The 22,448-nt window shown below is 33.5% G+C and overlaps 1 protein-coding gene across 1 annotated transcript; it reads left to right on the forward strand.

The window, feature by feature from the left end:
* The first annotated feature begins 5,528 nt into the window (after positions 1 to 5,528).
* On the forward strand, positions 5,529 to 10,478 carry LOC149219350 (aluminum-activated malate transporter 10-like). Its single transcript, XM_089384349.1, has 6 exons — positions 5,529 to 6,190; positions 6,348 to 6,488; positions 6,765 to 7,037; positions 7,453 to 7,562; positions 8,902 to 9,045; positions 9,147 to 10,478. The coding sequence occupies exons 1-6, from the start codon at positions 5,839 to 5,841 to the stop codon at positions 9,843 to 9,845; spliced, it is 1,719 nt and encodes a 572-aa protein (XP_089240475.1). The 5' UTR covers positions 5,529 to 5,838; the 3' UTR covers positions 9,846 to 10,478.
* Positions 10,479 to 22,448: the final 11,970 nt, after the last annotated feature.

Here is a 22,448-nt window from a genome sequence, read left to right on the forward strand (position 1 = left end):
AAATCATCACACCAATATTCTATAAAATATAATATATATTCATAAACTTAATAATTTGAATTTAATAATATTTAGATAAAAAATTTAAAATTCTTTATTTTTATAAATATTATAATTTAAATAAACAAAAATCAATATTATAAATTTATGTAAAATTTATATTTATATTTTAATTATATTTATTTTTCAAAAATTAATTAAAAATAATGTTTAATTTTTTTTTATTTATATTTTAATTTATTATATTAATTTTTACTTTAAAAATTACAATTTTTAAATATCTAATTAATTAATTCTTATTTCTTTATATCTAAATCGTCAAAACCAACCCCTAACTTAAACCACACTATTTCATAATATTACCTAACCACAGTAATCCTGAGTGTAACCCAATCTTTTTGGGTGCACCTTCAAAAGTGAACCACACACCAATGTGAATGGTAAGCCTTTGTAAACATTTTAATCTTCGTAAAGATCTCAAATTTGGATGAATTTTCTAACATCATATAATCATATAAGAATCTTATTTCCTCATATTAGGTACAAAAGTGTGAGTGGTCGGTCTTCGTAGTAATGCAAATGATTACATTGTCTTCACGAAATACTTCAATTTTATACTAATGTTTTTTGAGTTTTGTTTTATGTAATAGATATTGGGTATTAATATTATAGTGTAATAGTTTTTAGTATTTTTTGATTATTAAATATATATAATTTGAGTGGATTTAATGGTTAAGAGTATGTGTTTTTTAAGAAGTCATAAATTTAAAATTAGAAAAGTAGAATGTATGTTTTTATAAATTTAATAAAATCACTATTTTTATCTCACAAACAAAAAATTTCATACTGCGCAAAAAAATTTAAATATGTATCAAATAAAATTACATAAAATATCATAATATAAATATAAAATTATATAATATTTTTAATTTATTATTATACTAACTAACTTATCACTATTAAACTTTCACTTATCATGATCATAACTTGTCATTACTATAATCAACTTTAATTTCTTTTTAGTGTACGGAACTTGTCCACGAGGGAAATAACTGAATCCGAAACCTATTGGTGTCAGGTTCTTTGCTCTAAGTTAAATATATTGGTGTTAGGTTATTTTCCCTAAGTTAAATATATTAGTGAAACATATTCAAGGTCTTGGGTTCTCCCCGATAAGTTGAACATCTTTACGATACTTTTGGGTACTTACTAAATTCTTTATATATCAGCGTGATAAGTGGGTTGCTGTGACATAAAATTTTAGATAGTGTCATCTGTTATCAGAAAGAAAAGACGTCCATTTTAAATCTTTAATCATATATTGTCATTGTCAATTTGTTCGATGCAAAGTGATTGGTTTAATAATGTAATCTTTAACATGAGAATTATGTGGAGTTTTTCCTGGGTAGGTCTTTAGATTTAGCTGAAGGTATACCTATTTGTAATATCATGTTTTATGGTTAATTTAATTTAATTTTAAAGTGAAGATGATGTGACAAATAATATCACCTTGTGTTATAATTATTTTAGTAATTTGATAATCGATGATAAATTAATTAATTGATGAATAATTTTTTTTTTTAAAGATAAGAAATATGTATAAATGTATTTTAAGAAGATAAGTGCTTATAAATTCATAAAAAAATATATTCATCTATTGCATTATAATTGATTAATTATATTTAAAAAATGTATATACAATATTTGATATACATAATTATTATTTAGATTTCTTTAATAAAAAGTAATTTAGAACTATTGATATTTAAGAATACTTATTTTAGTAAAATAGATATATTTTATTTAATATTTTTTTAACATGGTCTACATTCATCTTTTCCATTAATAATAAGTAGGAAAATTCACAAAAAGAGAGTTTTAACTAAAAGGTCAACATTCTTCTTTTCCATTAATAATAAGTAGGAAAGGTCACAAAAAGAGCGTTAAAATTTAGTTAGTAATATTTTCTCTCTCCTTGCAAATCTAATAGTATGTTGGTTTTATTCAAAATTAAAGAAAGTTTTGGTTTTCATTATTTTTTTGCCAATAAGTGGTAAAAATCTAATGGAATATCATGGCTATAGTTTTTTTTAAATAATTATAAAAAATACATATTATAAAAATAATATATATAGTTATAGAAAATAACATATTACTTTATTAAAAATTATATATAAAATACTTAGAATGAAAGGAAGTGATACTCTAGAGTCAGAAAGCAAGGGATACTCTAAATAAGACCTAGTCTAAAGAAAATAGAAGAGAGTTAGCAACAATATCAAAGAACTTTACATCTAGCTGTAGGTCACTTGAGCTAACCCTTGGGGCTACTTAACTAAAAATTATATGATTAATCAAACCAAGAAGTAGGACAACTATTATTCAAGGAAAAACATGCCACCTATAATTACTAGTATAATGTCAGTAACCCTCAGCATTTTTGGGACTAGTAACCTTTCTTATGTTTGAAAAGCCTAAGTCTTAGCAAAAGAAAAATGGTTTTAAAGCATACTCCAATCTATATATATATATACATAATCGTAGAAAAAAATTATTATCTTTATAAATTTATATGATGTATAACTAATAATCTTTTTTATATAAATATATATATTTCCTAATATTTTTTTGTTAAAATTTTATTATTATAAATAATTTAAAATTCAAAAAAATAAAAACAAAATCAAACCAAAGTTATAATATTTATTCATAAACATAATAGTTAGAATTTAATATTATTTATCAATAAATATAAATAAAAACATTTAAAATTATTTATTTTTATAAATATTATAATTTAAATAAATAAAAATCTTAAAAATTAATATAATTTTGCTAATATTTCTAATTCCATATTTTAATTTGTTGCATTAATTTTACTTGAAAAATTTATGATTTACTTGTACGTAACTTGTTAATTTCTATCAAGTGTCAAAACCACCTTATAAAATCTCATACCAAGAATCCAAATCAACCACGTAACTTAGGCCACACCCATTCATAATGCGACCTTAAAAGTGAACCACACCAAGTGTCCTTTGAAGTGTCACGTCCAAACTGCCATGAATTTCAAACGTTCACATACTTACGAAATAAATGATTAAAAATACTTGCGAAATAAATGATTAAAAATACAATAATTGTAGAAATATTTAATTTTTCCCCTTTTATTATGAACTAAAAGAAAACATTTATAGAACCCTATAAAAACGATATGTTTCCAAACTCTTTACATCCCTTTGGTGAAAACATCAACATTGGTAAGGCATTTTGCGGCCATGCTTTTTACAGATGTCATTTAATGACGCGCACCTGATTCATGTCACACTAGCGTTTGAAGATTAAATTTATAGATATTGAGACTACCACTATGAATCTCGCATGCTCCCTTTACAGCTTATGTCCCACGCGTGCTGTGACATCTGCTTTTCAATGGGTGCCCCCATCAGATTAAGACTTTTTCCCAAAAAACACTAATCTAATGAAATGGAATTATAATGGGTTTCGCACTAAGAACTAATCTAAAGCAACTGTGCCAAACATGGTAGACATCTGATTTCATCAAACTGGGTATATGCTTGGCCTCTATTCACAGACGCCCTGTTTTTTTAATATTAGTAAACGATTCAACTGTTTTGATGTCAAATATTTATATCAGATAGAAAATGGAGTTCTAACACAGCACGGAACATACGCCAGGTGTAAAACAAAACCTAGGGGAGACTTGTTTAACCCTAAAATTACGCCTGTCCGGTTTGTGCTTGGCACTGACAGGTTTTAAAGCACAGTCAAGTGGAATCCGATAAGGTATCATGCGTTCAATCTGGGTTTTACAAGGTCATTTCAAGATATTATAGCTTGCAATATTTCAATCGTGATATTGCTACAATAATTTCAGGTCACATCAGATGGTGATATTCCATTTCTTGAATAAGAGTTAACAGATCAATCTAACAACTCCGGCAATCAAAAGCTCTCCTTTATTTGTTTACCGGTAGAAAGAGGGTGATAACTGTGAGAGTAGTCTAATCCAAGATTGTGATATCTATGAGGCTAATTTTTCATCAGAATGGAAAATTTGGATTTTGCGTTGGAAATTACATAAATTAATTCCCTACTGTGTTTTGCAATATGGGGGTGGACGTTTATCTCTGGAGATGTGATCTTTGACTAATATTTGCTAGTTTTTGGTTTAAGAACCATCGTGATTCAAGTTTTGGTGTAACAACAATCGTGATTCCAGACATGTGGAATGAGAGTGTAGGTCATGAGTTCCATACACACCCTTCTTCTGATGGAGCGACATTGTTGGACATTGGATAAACCAACCCTATGTCATTGTTGATTAACACTTGGCTTTTTATACGCACCTGGCTGGCATTGGGGGCAGATTGTTGTATGATGGGTTTATATACATACAATGCTCGAGTTGGGAGAAGATTGTTTGACATTTGTTAACACCTGCTAGTTTTGGTCTAAGAGCAATTGTGATTCCCAAAATTTTGAAATCTAGGCGAAATTTTTGGAAATTTGCGTTATAGTTGTCAAGCTTTAGAATTATGGGTGGAGAAATTAACTTTTCTGACATGGCCTCATTAGATAAATCAAGGCTGCCATATGTTTGGATTGGTGGGAGATGGTTAGACATTGGATAAACCAACTCTATGCTATGTTTATGTTGGTGAGAGATTGTTAGAGGTTCAAGATCTTCAAAGTTGGATAACCAAAGTTGTGCTATCTTTGCATTGATGAGAGATTGTTAGATGTTGGAAAGCTATGCTATTTTTTGTTAATACCCAGTAGTATTGGTCTAAGCAGAATTGTGATGGCCAACATTTTAAAATCTAAAGAAATCTAAATTATAACTGTCAATTTTCAGAATTTTCAGTGGAAAAATTAATCATGGTAAACTATCAATATCTATATCTATGGCTAAACGACTCAAATAAATTTGACAGATGGAGCACTAACATTCTTCACAGTCTGGATCTGCAATGAATAAATGCTTTTAAATTTTTGGAATGTTAAAGGAAATAGCCATCCCCATTACCAACATGATCCAAAGTACGGTAAACTTTGTATGGGAAACAAACAACGTGCTTGCCTCAAACAATTTCTTTATTTTAATTCGTCAAAGAACAATTGTGGAGGCTTTAATTTATGGGATATATTCGTGCAGCTGTCCCACATTTCTGCAATTTTTAATTGCACAAAAGTCTTAATGGAGTTGATGCTTAACTATATTCAAGATTTTCCGGTTGCCCAAAAGCTTTTGTTGGACATTATACTATAATAAGTGAACGGCTGTGCTCACTGGAGCGGTGGGGCATTTGTTTTTGCTCTCAAAAAGCAGTGTATGCGCAATATGAGCCAAATGAAATGTATTTTTTAAAGACAAATGAACGAACGTCAGTCCTTTTCCAGAGTCATTCGACAATCTAGTCAGCGCACCAGACTGCAGGTCATCCATTAATTACATATAGTGCGAAATTCTCTGTGCACCTACCCGAATCGTACACAGACCGTGCATACGAAATTTCCATATCGATTTATGTACTTTGATTAAGTTATAAAAGCAGGTCTAATGGAACCTAGTCAGCGTGCCTACATTGTCTCCAAATGCTAACTATTTTGCTTGCTGTGGGCATAAGGAGAGGGTCTCCAGTCTGTAGGATCTCAGTCAAGATTATGCATTGGCTTTGAAGCCTCATCACGTTTGGGTATCGTCCTTTAAAGCAGATTCGTCGTATAGCTGTTGAATTCTCTGAAAAAATTGTTCTCTGAAATTCTATAAAACACACCAGTGTTCAGTAAAGAAGCAAATTCTTCCAAAGCTAAATGGTTGCTATGGCCGAGTCGAAGACCAATGTATCCAGCATCGAATGGAAAATAAACCTTCCCGAAGGCCTTTTAGAGCTCAAACCTGTGGCTGAGAAGCGCTTGCCTAATCGAGTGCTGGAGAAAATCCTCCAAGTTTTCATTCGCTGGAAATCAGGCTTTATTTCTCTCTGCAAGATGGTTTGGAAACTCGGTGCTGATGATCCAAGGAGAATTTTTCATTCTATAAAGGTGGGAATCGCAGTTGCTCTTGTTTCCCTCTTTTATTTCATGCATCCATTGTTTGAAAGCGTGGGGGGAATGGCTGTTTGGGCCATCATGACAGTGGTGGTCATCTTCGAGTTCACTGCAGGTAAAAACACCAGGCTTTAGCTCATTATATATCTATATGTCCGTGCAAATCGCATTGCATCACATTACTTTATGATGTACCGTACGTTACTAGATTGATATTCAAAATTGGCACAGAAAGAGAGGATGATTTGAGGGTATGATGTGTATTGTGGCAGGAGCAACTTTGTCCAAGGGATTAAACAGAATACTGGCAACGTTATTGGGGGGAATATTGGCTGTAGGGGTAAACTACCTTGCAGATCTGGCTGGACACAGAGCCGAACCATTTATACTTGGTGGAGGGGTGTTTTTACTCAGTGAGTAAGCTGAAAATATAAAGAGATACCTAATTTATCAAGCAAATTTTTCCTAGTTTACATAGTTTGTGAAAAGAGAACCTCAATGGTTTATATAAACTTTTGAATTTGCTATAAGAAAAATATGGACTTGTATTCAAGATGTCAAGTATTTAGAAAATCCGTACCATAAATTGTGATATTTATAAGATCATAGGAAATCAAAGTTGAAAAAGTGAATCTATAGTTCTTGAACCCACAAATTAATAATTTTTTTATCTTCCGGTATTTGTTTAGGTACATCGTCGACATTTGCAAGGTTTTTCCCCAAAATCAAAGCCAGATATGATTATGGAGTTCTGATCTTCATCCTCACTTTCAGTTTCATGGCCATCTCTGGATATCGTGTTGACAACTTAATTCAAGTTGCTTATCAACGGCTGGCCACAATAATCATAGGATGCATCCTATGTATCCTGATCAGTTTACTCATCTGTCCAATTTGGGCTGGCGAAGATCTTCACAAATTGATTATACGCAACCTTGAAGGACTAGCGGGATCTCTTGAAGGTAAGCAAATACCCCATATTATAAATTAAGATTCTGTTGGATTTTTACACTGATTTTGTTAGGAATTTATCACTTGGATTAATGGCTATTCTACATCCAATCAGAAATCACTTTAAATTAAATAATAATGATAATGGTTTAAAAGTTTACTAATTAGCCATTCGAAATTCAAAATAATAATAATAATGGTTTAAAAATTTACTAATTTTAGCATAAAGAACCTCAACTATTTCATATATTTTTAAAAGTGGGATTGCTAATGACTCCCACTTATATGATGTGGTGAAATCTTCCTGGCTTTGGCCGTCACAAACTATTTTCACAAATTATTTTCTTTAACACCATTGAGTTTAGCTGATTATGTTGATTGCAACACCATATGGTTTTGATAATAATTCGTCTTTCTACGTTGCAGGGTGCGTCACAGCATATTTCAAGGAATCATTAGAGGATGATACTGACCATGATAATCCCTCCATGGGTTACAAATGCGTGCTAAATTCAAAGGCTAGTGAAGAATCTTTGGTAGGTTATTAATCTTCAAGAACATAATAAATTACGTTTGCATTAATTTTTCTTCAGCGTTGAAAAAGTGGTCTAATTATGAATTTTATAATGTTCCAAAGCTGTTCATCTATTTTCTAATTAGCTCTTTTTCTTTATGGTCAATATTCACTTTTTCAGTATTGATAAGAAAAGTAACCATTGCGGATTGCTGAAAGTTACCGATCTGCTTTTTACTTCCATGTTTTGTCTCGTAAGTGATATTAGCCTTTCACTTTTTTTGTATTGGTCAGAAATGAAACCAAGATACTTATTCTGTTTCGTTGTTAATATTAACTTTTTATGCAATCCATATTGTTATTTTGTTTTGTTATTTATTTAGCTTTTACAAAGGAGAAGTGTAACCAAACTGTAGATTAATTGTAAATTTTATGATTGTTGAACGTGATTTATCTATATTTATTTTACTCTTTGTGATTAATATTTAATTATTTCATATTGACAAAAAAGATAACCAATTTTAGGCATTCTATTGATGTTTTGTTTTGCTATTGAAATTTACATTTCTGAGTGGGTAAGATAACCACTGATACCGAAATTGAATATAAAAATTTATTGAGTGATTCATTTCCCAATGAATTAATGCAGTACAGCAAGCATAAAAAAGTAGTTTATATTCTATGTTTTGTGTTTTAGCGAAAATTCGGTGATTTTATTTTTGTGGAAATTGTAATTATTTGTTTCTTAAATGCATTTTTGAATTCAAAAATAAATTGGCCTTCCTGAAAACCCTATAAGGTTTTGGAATTATGTAAACTATACCATCCAAATCTTTGGTATTAGAATTAGGTAACTATACCATTTAAAAATGAGAATTCCACAAAGTATTAGAACTAACACGCAAATCTTACAAATCTCTCAGTTGTTTGATAAAATTAATTAAAAAATATCGAGTTGAAATATACTCATTGAAAGTGTGCCCATTGTTTTATTCATATTTTTATTATAACTAATAACCAGATGTATGGAAGACTAATCACCACAGGAACAGGTTATTTGGGCATTTGTGTGAGCTGCGTTATTTATCTTCTAGTGTTGTTCTGTATTTTCAGCAGAAATAATCCCCCAGAAGAACAGGTTACGAGATACCGTTGGGCATTTGTGTGAGGTGTCTTATTTATTTCCTAACGTTCTTTTATAATTTTGCTAGAAATAATTCCCATATGAACAGTATAACATATAGCTCCCGCCTTAGTTTCCTAATGTTATATATATATTTTTTCCAAGGGTTTGATATACCATGGGGCAATTTGATGAGCTTCCTTATTTTTTTCCTAATCAGTTTATATAATTTTGGCAGGCTAACTTTGCTAGATGGGAACCACCCCACGGGCAATTTGGATTTGGATATCCTTGGAAGCAATACATCACAATTGGAGCAAGGATGCGTTATTGTGCATATTGCGTAGAAGCTCTAAATGGGTGCCTTAACTCTGAGATTCAGGTATACTTCAGCGATATTTATATTAAGAAAGTGTAGGCTAGGGTTGTTAATTTTTTGAAACACAGCTCAACCATTGCTGATAAATTATCATTTTACTCCAGGCGCCCTATTTCTTGCGAGAACACCTAATGACACCATGCATGAACATCGTAACCGAGTCCTCCAAGGTTATGGTAGAACTAGCAGACAGCATCAAAACCATGACCCGAATCACAAACACAGATCTCATGATTGATCGCTTGAATAGAGCAGTGGAGGAATTGCATAATTCTTTGATGTCACAGCCAGAGCTGTTTATAGACAGCAAAAGGTGGCAGATCGTGGGCGAAACTCCAGAACACAAAATTGTTAACATAAAAGCTACCCCGCCTTCTGAATCCAAAAACCTACAGCTTTTTAGCATCACGAAGTCTGGGGGTGAGGAAGGTGAAGGTAAAAAAATGGCAATTATGTCGAGTGAAGACAAAATCTCCCATCATGAAGATATTTCCCTAAAGATGGGCGATTCTGGAAAAAACAATGTCAAGAAGCACGAACCAATGCAGAGCGTGCCCTTCATGGAAACCCTTCCTCTTGCAACTGTTGCAAGTCTTCTCACAGAGATTGTAGCTAGGCTTGAGACTGTCATTATTGCCGTGGACGAGTTGGGAAAGCGTGCAAATTTCACCACTATAGCCGATAATGATGACGCTCCAGTGAAAGTGACACCCAACCAGTCCGTTAAAACTCCGATAGTTCTTGTGCCGGCTGTAGAGCAGCTACCTGAACGACCGGTGGAAGCAGTTCAAGTTAAGGATTGAGCTTTTAATGGCGATAGACCATTTGAAAGCTGCGATCCAGACAACGAGGACTCCCAAACACTTCTATGTGTATATAAACATAGATAATATATTATGCAGCCTATATATTGAGATATCTATATATATGTATACATATGTTTGCATATGGGTTGAGGAATCATCTGAAGCAAAACGCATCCACTAGGGTTTTTATAAAGAACTCAGTAGTGTCGAAATACAGTACCGCCATACATATTGCGCTTACGCATCAATAAATTTGCTTCGGACCCTCTGAACTTTGGGATTTCATCAAGGCTTCCCCCATTTGTTTATTTTTTTGTTTATTATTTTCCAACTACCATGCAGAGAGCACATGAGATGTCGGCCATAACATGAATGTTGTGTACTGATAATGACCAGTGCTTGCTATTAGGATTGGAAGTCATATCCTCTTGTTAGTGATCAGCGTCAGCATTCCTCTTTGAGAGATAGTGTGTGTTACAGCACTGAACTGCTTGTGCACGGGTACCTCGGATGTCATTATTCGATCACCAGATCATGGTGACGATTTTTTTTTTGGGGAATACAATCTCGCAATATTTTAGCGATAGGAACGACGTCTTTTCAATGTATTTATGCTTTTGTATAATCCGCTATAACAGTCCTAATACTCTTTCAGGCATTACAATTTTTTATTCATCGTGGTAAGATTCAAGTCATCGTTGTCAGTTTAATAGAAAGAGTGCAGACTGCAGAGACTTAGTAAGATTCAAGTCACCTTTGTTCGAGGTAAATTTTTTTTTGGCAAATTGTCACTATAATCAGCTATAACAGTCCTAATACTCTTTCAGACTACAATTTTTTATTCATCGTGGTAAGATTCAAGTGATCATTGTCAGTTTAATAGAAAGAGTGCAGAATGCAGAGAGTTAGTAAGATTCAAGTCACCTTTGTTGGAGGTAAATTTTATTTTGCAAATTGTCACCATAATAGAAAGAGTGCAGACAGCAGACAGTTTCATCATTGTATAGTTACATAATTTAAATCGTTGATGAACGTCTAAGAAACTGAATGGTTGAACTTCATTAGGTTTAAGACACTCGTGCAAATAAGAAATAAAATCAACTATGAAAAACCGGATTAGTTATAATTTAACTCTTAATGTTGGAAGTATTATTGGAATCCCAAAAACTTTTTAATAAAATAAATAATTTAACAAATTAAATTTAATGGCAGGAAGATAATAAATTTAATCGTAACCCTTTTACTAAATTTTGATGACCATATATTACAGCAAAAAAATTAAAATTAACACTAGTTTATAATATAAATATTATTTGATATAAGCTAAATTATTTTTTATAAACATTATTTTATAATGTTACATAATATTATTTAAAATAAGAGAAAATTATTAGAATTAATTAATTATAATTTTATTTTAAATTATAGTTATTAGTAATAAAGAATAAAGGTAAGTAATATATAAGTTAGACATATATCAATCTAGTCAAATATGGAACAAAATTTAATTATGGAAATTTACTCCCACTTTATCTTGGATATTATTAATTTGGAATATGCTTTGTTATGATACTATGAGTCAATACCATGACTTGTCAATACCACATACTGAAAAAATCACAATTTTCTTTATATAACAATATATACCATTTGTTTTATTAATCAATTTAATTAAAAAAGAAAAAATCCCATAACTACTTTAGAGATAAATTTCAACTTTTTGTTTATGTATACTACTATTTAACCCTTTAATTTATATATAGTAATATTCCATCAAAATTAAATATCTACCATTCACTTAAAAATTATTAGTAATTAAATTATAATTATAAAAACAATGTTTCAAAAAAAACAATATTATCAAAATAATTATCAAATACCATAAATCTAATTACCACTAATTACAATCTAACGACCGCCTTTACTTAAAGATGACGACTAAAAACATTATTTTCTATTAACCTGAATATATAACCAATATTTATAATAAAAACAAAATAAAATCGGGCACTAATTTACAGTATAAACATGTTCATAACAAATACTAAAAATATTCATAAATATTAATTATTCGTAAAACTTTTAGATAAATTAATAATCTCTACTTTGCTAGTTTACCGTTTTACTTTGCAGCTCAATTATTTCAAAATTATACGTCATGCACGCATATATATTGAAATTTTATTAAAGCTTTTGGTTATTTTTTATAAGCAGATCTTATTTAAATGTGTATTAGTATCGGAATATGCCCAAGAACATTCCCACATTGATACGGTTCGAATTATGTCACTGGCCGGATTTTCGAGAATCGACCAAGTTGAAACAAAACATACAAATCAAAGGTTTACACACTGTCATTCAAACAAACAAAAACAAACAAACCGATAGAACATGATAAAGTGATAAAGGTAAAATTATTGCAAGTCTATTCCAAACACAAAAACTCCAAATACTTAAATTAAAGATACTATTGAAATTGCTGTCATTTCTCAAACATAAAAATCCCAATGTACTAATTTCTAAAAAACAATTCTTTAATTTGCAAGCACCAGAAAACCCATTGCTCTCACTGTCTTCGGACCATCCACACCATTCATATTCTTATCAGCGATGCACTTTCAAACTCACATTTATTGGCAGAAATGAGAGAATCGTTGATCATGGGACGCACAGTGCCTTGCAGCGCCCAATGCTTTTCCTCCTCATGGATTCTTGACAACCTTATGACCCTTTCTGACTCCCTGCCCATATAAAAACATAACGGTCTCATTATATGTTAAATTGATTATCAGAAATGCGTGAAAATCCCTAGTGCTATGGCCAGTGAGAATGACAATTATGTCATTATCGAAATTGCCACGTTTTGGAGCACTGGATGGGATACCAGTCAGGCTGTAAAATAAATATTGCTATTGTACACTAACTAGCAAAATAATAAATGTCACATGTTGGATCTGAATCATTTCAAATCTATCAATATTATGATGAAATCCTGTGAATCATTTATCGCACGAGTCATGGTGGCGCTTTATTGATTAGCTATTCATGACCTGTCTGCAATTGATCACCATACAAGGATTGGTCATGGATTAATCTCATTAATCCATTAAATGATGGGGGACTGTTGACTGCATACTTCTTTTTCCATGGGTTAGTTATGGAGTTTTGAATCGTTGGCGATCCATGGCTTCCGATCCAGTGGAGTATGAATCGCTATGGTTCTCGTAAGGTTCTGCATCAGTAATTATAATCCTGACAATAGGTCAAACTTCAATGGTGCAAACCACTATGATTGATGGTTTCATGGATGGTTCACCCCAAAAAAAACAAAAAGACGCTATCGCAATTCTTTTGGATGGATCACACTGTGTTATCACTGAGTGTTTCACGGCTGATTCACCCCAAAAAAGAACAAAAAGACACTATCGTGAACCTTTTGGATGGGTTACACTATGCTATTTAAGTCGATTGGCTCATCATTAGAACAATGATAAGCAATCTGACTGAGTCTCGTTAGATAAATATGCTAGGCATACCGAGGAAAAATTAATTAATTTTTAAAATTAAATAGAAAAACAATAAATATATAAATATACTGCATACTAATAAAATAAATAAATGATAGTTATATATTTTTTATATTTTCAAAAATTTAAATAGTAAGTGAATATTTATAATTATATATTTTTAATATTAAAGAAAATTAAAGTAATAAATAGTATAAATAATTAATCAAAATAGTTTAAGTTGTTTAAGATGTAAAATTTTAATGATGTAAAAGTTTTTTGTGATTTTTAATTTATTTCTGTATTTAAAAATCTATTTTAAACAACAACAAAAATTACAATTTTATTTGAAATTATATTAATAGATTTTTGTGAAAAAACCATTTCATTTATATAAAATAGATTACTTCTAAATATATATACATATAATAAAAGATATATATCTATATATCTATATATATATGTATTAGTTATGATAGATAGTCATACGCTTTCTGACATTAAACAGAAGAACAACTCAGCAACAACTTAGAAAATGAAACTGCCGCATAAATACTTGGATTGGGCTGAAAATCAGAACAGAGACAAGCCGTAAAATAATGCAGAAATAGGCCTGATATTCAGAATTTTGACAATGTGTCCTTGCCATAGATTCCTATGCTCCTGGCTGGAGATGTTATTGTTAGTGGCAGTTTCTTGGTTTCTTTTTTCTTTGTGCTTCTATTTTTAGGATGTCCATAATTAAAAGAGTCATGAGAACAAGTGCTAAGAGAAACAATGCTGCTAGTTGAGTAAGTTGGCTGATGCTAATGGATTCCATGTTATGTGAAGCACAAAGATATATGTCAATCTGTAGGAGAAATTAGGTATTGCTTTTGCCAATTTATAAAAGAGGTCAACGTGTTTGCAAGCTGGTTTATAATATTAATAGAGCTAAAATGTAAAGTGAAAAAGTAAAATTTATTACTCATTAATAAAAAGTTATAACTTATTAATAAAATGATATATAAAAGAACAACTACGGACCGACTAGAGTCATAAAACTACCAAGATAGAAAATAAAACTACAAACAAAGAAATAATTTCAAGAAATTAAAATAAAAATGAAAAAATTAAATCTTAAAATCAAAAAAACAATTAAAGGTTAAAATATAGCTTATTTTACGAATATATTATTGGTCTCTCACACTATTAATTCAATAATAAATATAATGGTATTAATCAAGCTTGAAATGTTCAAAAATTACAATAATTTTTACTATACTAACCGAGCTTCAAAGGCTTAAAAATTACATTAATTTTTACTTAATAATTAAATAACAAGAAGTTGGGAACTAAAAAGTATATATTTATTATTAGGTATGATTTTGGTATTTTTAAAACATTTCCACAGCCCCATTAATATTATTATATACAAGGCTCAAAATTTAATACTATTAACTCAATGAATAAATATAATAATATTAATTGAAATGCTTAAAAATTACTATAATTTTTAGTTAATAATGATCGTTGGGAACTAAAGAGTATATATTTATTATTAGGTATTTTTTTTATATTTTTTAAGCATTTTCAGTCTTATTAATATTATTATATATAAGGGTCAAAATTTAATTATAAAAGAATATTATTATATACAAGGCTCAAAATTTTATTATAAAAGAAAATAGTAAAAAAATAGATAGTTAGGAACTAAAAAGTATATATTTATTATTAAGTAATTTTTTTGTATTTTTTAAGCATTTCCAGTTCCATTAATATTATTATATACACGCTCAAAATTTAATTATAAAAGAAAATAGTAAAAAAATTAAGAAAAAGGAGGAGAAAAAGAGAAGAATCCTAACTATAAAAATTGAGAGAAGTCAAAGGGAGAGAATAAGAAAAAACAAAATCTTCGAGAGTCCAGCGAATGTCAAAGTAAGAGGAAGAATCTAATTTTCTAACCATCATCTATGTTTAGATTGTCTTATCATTTCTCAATCTTAACACACCCTCTAAATTTGCTATGATGGTAGTGACCAATTTTTGCCAGGAAACTAAAATATTCAATGGAAATGTGGTGTTTGGTTTTCTTTAAATGCTCTTATTCTTCTCTAAATGGTTATTAAAATCAAGTAATAATACATATAAATACAATGAGTTCTATCTCAATATACAAAAATTAAATTATCTTGGACATTCAATCACTTGTTGAGAAATTATCTCAACCAAACACCAAACTAACAATCTATCTAGTTGGGGAGAATCTTACAATTAACTAGGTCTAAATAACATCATATCTATTAGGAACCAACTTCTTCACATAGAGCCTAGAACTCTACCTAAATATGGCCAATATACTCAATAATGCACACATATAAGACAAGTAGTTATCACATATTCTAAATGTCCCCTTAATGGCTACCTGCATGAATATTCATCTATTGAGGTCTTCATCTAGACCTTCTCTATAGCATGAGCCCCACTAAAGATCCTCTTAGTTAGCAAATTCTACTTCTCATCCCAACTGTTGAAGAAAGTGTAACTAGGTTTGGTCATCATAATGACATGATCTTTATATGTAATAAAATAGAATAAATTATTTTTGTAACCTTGTTGCATTGGTTTCATGAGCAAGAAGTGTCACTAGGTAAAAGTCTTATTCTTGATGTCTTTAGGATTTATTTATATGTCAAAGAGTCATGTCAAATATATAGAGCCTCCCCATGGTTTCATGTAAATATGTACAAGTCTTCAACATCCCTCCAAGACTAAGATCAGTGCCTCAAAAGCAAGCCTTCCAAAGTCTCCAAGCAAAACATTAAAGGATCTTCATGTTGGCTCAAAGATGAATTAAGTAAATAAGTACAAGTCATGTCGGCTTGGAAAAATAGACATGTCAGTTCATAAACATACGCCGACTTATATAGATGCATCACTGCTATAAATACCCTTGAAGGGTCAGCGAAATTACACCAAGAAGAACTTTGCATTCCTCTCTAAAATTCTGCATTAATGTTAGGTGCACGAGTACACTATACAGGAGGGACAGATCTTGCATAAAGGAGGGAATAGATCTCATGTTTCTATCTCTAAATTTTTCATGGAGTATAGGTGCAAGGATCCAAAATTAAGACAGAACAAACCTTACATCATCTCTCTGAAATTTTCCCATATATAAGAAGAAGATCCACAATTGTATTAGGACACCCTGGGGTCTAAGGGTTTGATTGCACCTCGGATGGGTATAAGGTGAATTCAACCTACAATGGAGAGAACCGTGGATGGATGGACAGTCGTGGCACAAAATATGTCTTTACTCTTTTCGAAGGAACAACATTGGCATCCTACAATCTCAGTCTCAGTTTGATGTTGATCTTGAAGGAAGCATCCCTGTAGCAGCCTCGATATTATGAACAATAATGGTTAGGTGGATCTACTCTCTTGGAATGTTATCTCAGTAGAACCATGTTAATGTCATAGGGTTCCATGATGATGGTGATTCTCGGCATACTTGAGTAAGCACAGTATTCAGATTTGTGATCTCAAACTGAATATATATATATATATATATATATATATATATATATATATATATATATATATATATATATATATATATATGAGTACAGTACACCTTTTTGGCAAAAGAAATAGTCATGATAGTTATAATATCAATGAAATTGATAAGGCTCAAACCATGATGTTACACAAGGCTTGATCTTGTTTTTAAAGTTCATGATATTAAAGAATGTATAGAGATCACCTCGATAGCCATCTCTAGGAGCAGTCATGGTGTAGATGCTATAAAGAAGCAATAATGAAGATCTCATTAAAGGAGTGGTGTAGCAACGAGGATGATCTCAGCAGCGAAAGGAAGGACGATTGATTTGTTGGTCTTTGTTAGGGTCCCACCCTAACCCCCTTATTTATGTAATAGGATCGAGTCATAGTTATAGTTAAGTAAAGAGTCAATAAAGCCCATATTAATAATTGTAAGTGGTTAACCCGCATTTAATGACATGACCACAGTTAGTTGCAAATGGGCAATGGTATTAGATAGATGGTATTAATAAGAACCATGGTATTGCCCCATGGTATTGCATGTATGAATCCTATATAAAGGATAGAGACTCCCTTCGAGGAGCATCGTGTCTTATTTTGTAATCGAGCTCATCTTTATTGAGGTTGCCCCCTCGAAGAGGCAAGTGAACTTTGCTTTATGAATAATAAAATATTTGTTGTTATTGCTCATTGTTCTATGTTCTGTGTATATTTCTCTACATATTTGGTATTCTAGTATCGTCTTGTAGGTTAAGAGCATAACAAGTGGTATCAGAGCGCTTTTCAAGGCTGGTGGGATCTCCAATTTTTAGCAAATTTTTTTTGGCTAGAGACGTGTTCCGACGTCTTTAAACCACGGGATCTATCATTGAGCGCATAAACCTACGGATTTAGGGAGGCATGCATGTAGGAAATACAAGAGGTTCTCCTGCTTATTGGACTCCCTTGTAACTCCTGTGGGTACCCCTTCGAGTAGTAGCGCAATAGACAAAACCGTGCACAGACTATCTTCCAAGTACCCTCTGGGTATATTGGAAGCCCCCTAGCTCCCTTGATAACGTCGCCATAGATAAACCGTCGGCTGTCTTGCTGCTACAGTACACCGAGAACAACACTCAGAGAGATTACTCGTGCGTACGATAGGGTAGTCGGGTTGTATGGCTAAGGGTACGGTTGATCCTCCATGGTTAGTGCCCTGAAAAATTGGGCCGAGTACTACTATCAGACCCTTATGTGTATTGCGATCTGTAGCACCTGACACTCCTGGAGACCATAGTTCCCTGATTTATCTCTAGATCACACATAATCTTTTCTAGATCAAATCTCGCAAGTGGGGTTTTTGTCGCCGCAGCAGCGATTAGTTCTGTAGTTCAGATCTATTAGATCAGCCATTCAGATCTCTCAGATCCATTAGATCCGCAACAACAATCAGTTTCACCATTCAGATCCATTAGATCCACCATCCAGATCTGAGTAGTTGTGCGGGTTCTTATACCTGGGTGTGATTTTTGTAGGAGTTTTGGCAACATTGACATTTCTAGGATTCGACTACTGTAGTATTCATAAGGAAGGAGTAAAACTCCATTCTAAGTTTAAAAAAAAAAATGTCTGAGACCTCCCTGGGCACTTATTGGTGACTTAGCCCATAAGAATCAGGATGACAAGCTGAGCAAGGTGGTACCATTCAATTGTTAGTGCCCATAAGAATCAGGATGACGAGCTGAGTAAGGTGGTACCATTCAATTGTTAGTGCCAAAAAAATTTAGGCGGTCCCAAATTTCAAGCACATCACCTCGATGCATGGTACAAACTAGAGCTCAAAAAATGGCGAATGAGAGAATGGAAAGCCTTGAAATAGCCTTGATAGTCGTAGTGGCACAGTTGAAGGAATTAAATGTAATACTCTCTAAGGGAAAGGCGGAGCCATGTAAGGAGGCATATATGGGCACTGAACACAGTGAGGGTGAGTCTAGCCAGTCTATTCACCTCTTTGGCACCCACCAACAATCCCATCTGTGACCAACCAAGTTGGACATGTATAAATTTGATGGCTCTCACCTGGCAGCATGGATAGCACAAATGGAGCAATATTTCCATCTGAATTACATCCTGGATAATGCCACTCAACATAGTGTGGGTATCATGTACTTGGACAATGAAAGATGGCAATGGTGGCAATGGCATCAACGTTGCTATAGAAGGCCCTTGACTTTGGAGACATTCAAAAAAGCTATTATGGATCGCTTTGACCATGAATCTACCTTTTTGGGTCGTCTCACTAAGCTCCAACAGACAAGAACAGTGGATGAGTATATTACAGCCTTTGAAGCCTTAGCTTTCCGCACTGGAGGTCTACAAGATGAGTTCTACATGTAATGTTTTATTAGTGGTCTTAAAGAAGCCATACAAGCCCACGTTCGACTACACCACCCTCCCTCATGGCTGCAAGCTTGCAAGATAGCTCGTGAAGTAGAATGTGTATTAGCGGCCTAGTCCAATTGCCCAGATTTCACAGCCAAGGGTCGCCCCCCACAGACTCACAGCACTACCCAAACACTCAAGGTTCAAAAGGTGTCACCTGCAAAAACAGCAGAAAGAAGAAAGCAAGGATTATGTTACTACTGTGATGAAAAATAATCCCCCCGACGTAAATGCAAGGAGCCCAAATTCTTTCAAATTGATGCTACTGATCATAGTTAATCGGAGTAAGCCCCACCACTTGAGGAACCAGAGGAGGAAGAAGAGGACAACCAACAGGACAATGTACCTGAAGAACTAGTTATTTCGCCGCATGCTTTGGCAGGGATTTCTTCGCCTCAATCTCTCAAAATCAAAGGTTTTATTAAGCATCTCCCAGTAGTAGTCTTGATTGATAGTGGAAGTAAACATAATTTTATCCATCAAAGAGTCGCGAAAGCAGTGCATTGTTTTGTACGAGCAGTTTCTAACTTCCAGGTCCAAATTGTTGATGGGGGAACAATGAAATGTGAAGGCCGTTGTGAAAATGTCAAACTTAAAATGGGGGATTATCAGTTAAAGACCCACATGTTTGCTATACACATGGGAGGGTGCAACATTGTCCTAGGTGCTGAATGGCTTCGCACACTTGGGCCAATCACAATGGATTTCCAGGAGTTATATATGAGCTTTAAGAAGAAAAACCACACACATACCCTTCGCGGACTCCAGGCGGGAGCTCCCTCTATCATCAACTCACACTGGATGGAAAAATTGTCAAAAAAGGGCCACCATGGAGTTATAGCTCAATTTAATGCCATACAGGCCTTCGAACCCAATTCTCTTGAGATTCATCATGAGATGCAATAGATCTTAAATAACCATCTACCAGTCTTTGACAAGCGTCATGAGGTTCCACCCTCGAGAGGGGAACATGATCATAGCATCACTTTGGTCCCAGGGGCCCAACCACCAAATGTGCGCCCATATAGATATCCTTTTGCCCAAAAGAATGAAATGGAAAAAATAATCAAGGAACTTTTGGAAGCAGGCATCATTGGTCCTGACATTAGTCCTTATTCATCACCAGTGGTCATGGTCCTCAAGAAAGATGGGGAATGACGTATGTGTCCAGACTTCAGGGCCCTTAATAAGTTAACAGTCAAAGATAAATTTCCCATCCTGGTTGTTGATGATTTTCTCGATGAACTAAGTGGGGCTTAATTCTTCACTAAGCTTGATCTTCGCTCATGAAAGCACCAAATTCGCATGAAAGAAGTTGACATTCCAAAGACTGCTTTTTGAACTCATGAAGACCATTATGAGTTCCTGGTCATGCCATTCGGTCTTGGTAATACCCCATCCACTTTTCAGAGCCTTATGAACTGCCTACTCAAACCATATCTCAGAAAATTTTTCATTGTTTTCTTTGATGACATCCTCATCTACAGTCACACTTGGGCCACACATCTTCAGCATGTAGATCTGGTCTTGCAATTGCTTCGTGAGCATAAATTATTTATTAAGATGTCCAAGTGATCTCTTGGCATGGAAGAAGTTGATTATTTGGGTGACATTATGGGGCGTGAAGGTGTAAGGGTGACCCCAAAGACATCCAGGCAATGCAGGATTAGCCTCAACCTAAGACCTTGAGGAGCCTGAGAGAATTTTTGGGTCTCATGAGCTACTATCGCAAATTTGTCCACAATTATGGTCGCATTGCGAGGCCCCTCACTCAAATGCTCAAGAAAAATTCATTCCTCTGGAATTATGAAGCACAACAGGCCTTTATAGCTCTCAAAAATGCCATGTGTTCGACCCTAGTCTTAGCACTACCCGACTTGACCAAATCTTTTGTCATTGAATGTGATTCTTTGGGTATGGGTATTGGGGTGGTCTTAATGCAGGAAGGTCGACCCTTGGCCTTCAAAAGCCAACAACTATGTGGGAAGAATCTAGGACAATCTACCTATGAGAAGGAGATGATGGCCATCTTACATGCAATAGATTCCCAGTGACCATACTTATTGGGGCGACGTTTCCAAATCTGCACAAACCATCAAAGCCTTAAATATTTTTTGGAGCAACTCCTATCCTCACCACAACAAAATAAATGGCTTGCCAAAATGCTGGGATATGATTATGAGATAATTTACAAGAAAGGGCGTGAAAATATTGTAGCAGATGCATTATCCCACCAATTTGAGGAGGAAAGTACCCTACTTACAATTTCCCTTCCCATTCTAGAATGGATTGAAGAGGCTCGCAAGGAATGGTTTTCACATCCCTGGCTCTCCCAACTCATTACGCAATTGCAGGAGGATCCAAATTCCATAGAGGGCTACTCGTGGCTGGATGAGATTCTATGCTACAAGGATAGAGTCATAATATCACTAACATCCACCCTCAAAAGCCGCATTTTGGTAGAGTTGCACTCATCTTCCACTGCAAGACATTTAGGCTTTCAGAAGACGTATGCTCACACTCGAAGATCATTTTTTTGGACAGGCTTGAAAAAGGACATTCTTACTTTTGTCGCTGAATGCGACATCTGTTAGTGCCACAAAGGAGAAACAGTCAAAGCACCAGGCACATTACAACCATTGCCCATCCCGACATCAATATGGACAGAGGTTTCTATGGATTTCATTATAGGTCTTCCAAATTCAGGAAACAAGTCAGTCATCATGGTGGTTGTGGACAGACTTTCTAAGTATGCTCATTTTTCCGCCCTACCCACCCTTTAACACCGACTTTGGTCGCTCAATCTTTCATGGATCAGATCTCCAAATTGCATGGCATGCCCACTTCCATTGTGTCTGATCGTGACCCGGTCTTCACCAGTAACTTTTGGCAGGAACTCTTCCGGCTACAAGGTACCCAACTACAACTCAGTACTTCCTATCATCCACAAATTGATGGTCAAACTAAAGTAGTCAACAAATTTCTAGAAACCTATCTTAGGTGTTTCACTTCAGAAAAGAAACGTCGTTGGGTGCAGTGGTTACTTCTAGCTCAATGGTGGTATAACACCAACTATCATGCCACCACCAAAATGACTCCATATGAAGCAGTTTATGGTCAACTCCAT

The sequence above is a fragment of the Pinus tabuliformis genome, chromosome Q (genome assembly GCF_031772625.1).
Source record: "Pinus tabuliformis cultivar Carrire ecotype Pingquan chromosome Q, CPIR1, whole genome shotgun sequence".
NCBI classification, from domain to species: domain Eukaryota; kingdom Viridiplantae; phylum Streptophyta; class Pinopsida; order Pinales; family Pinaceae; genus Pinus; species Pinus tabuliformis.

Coding starts and splice junctions, on each gene's coding strand:
- LOC149219350 (XM_089384349.1), top strand. CDS start 5,839: ATGGTTGCTATGGCCGAGTCGAAGACCAATGTATCCAGCATCGAATGG. Junction 6,489..6,764: donor TGGAGGGGTGTTTTTACTCA/GTGAGTAAGCTG, acceptor GTATTTGTTTAG/GTACATCGTCGACATTTGCA. Junction 9,046..9,146: donor GCCTTAACTCTGAGATTCAG/GTATACTTCAGC, acceptor ATTTTACTCCAG/GCGCCCTATTTCTTGCGAGA.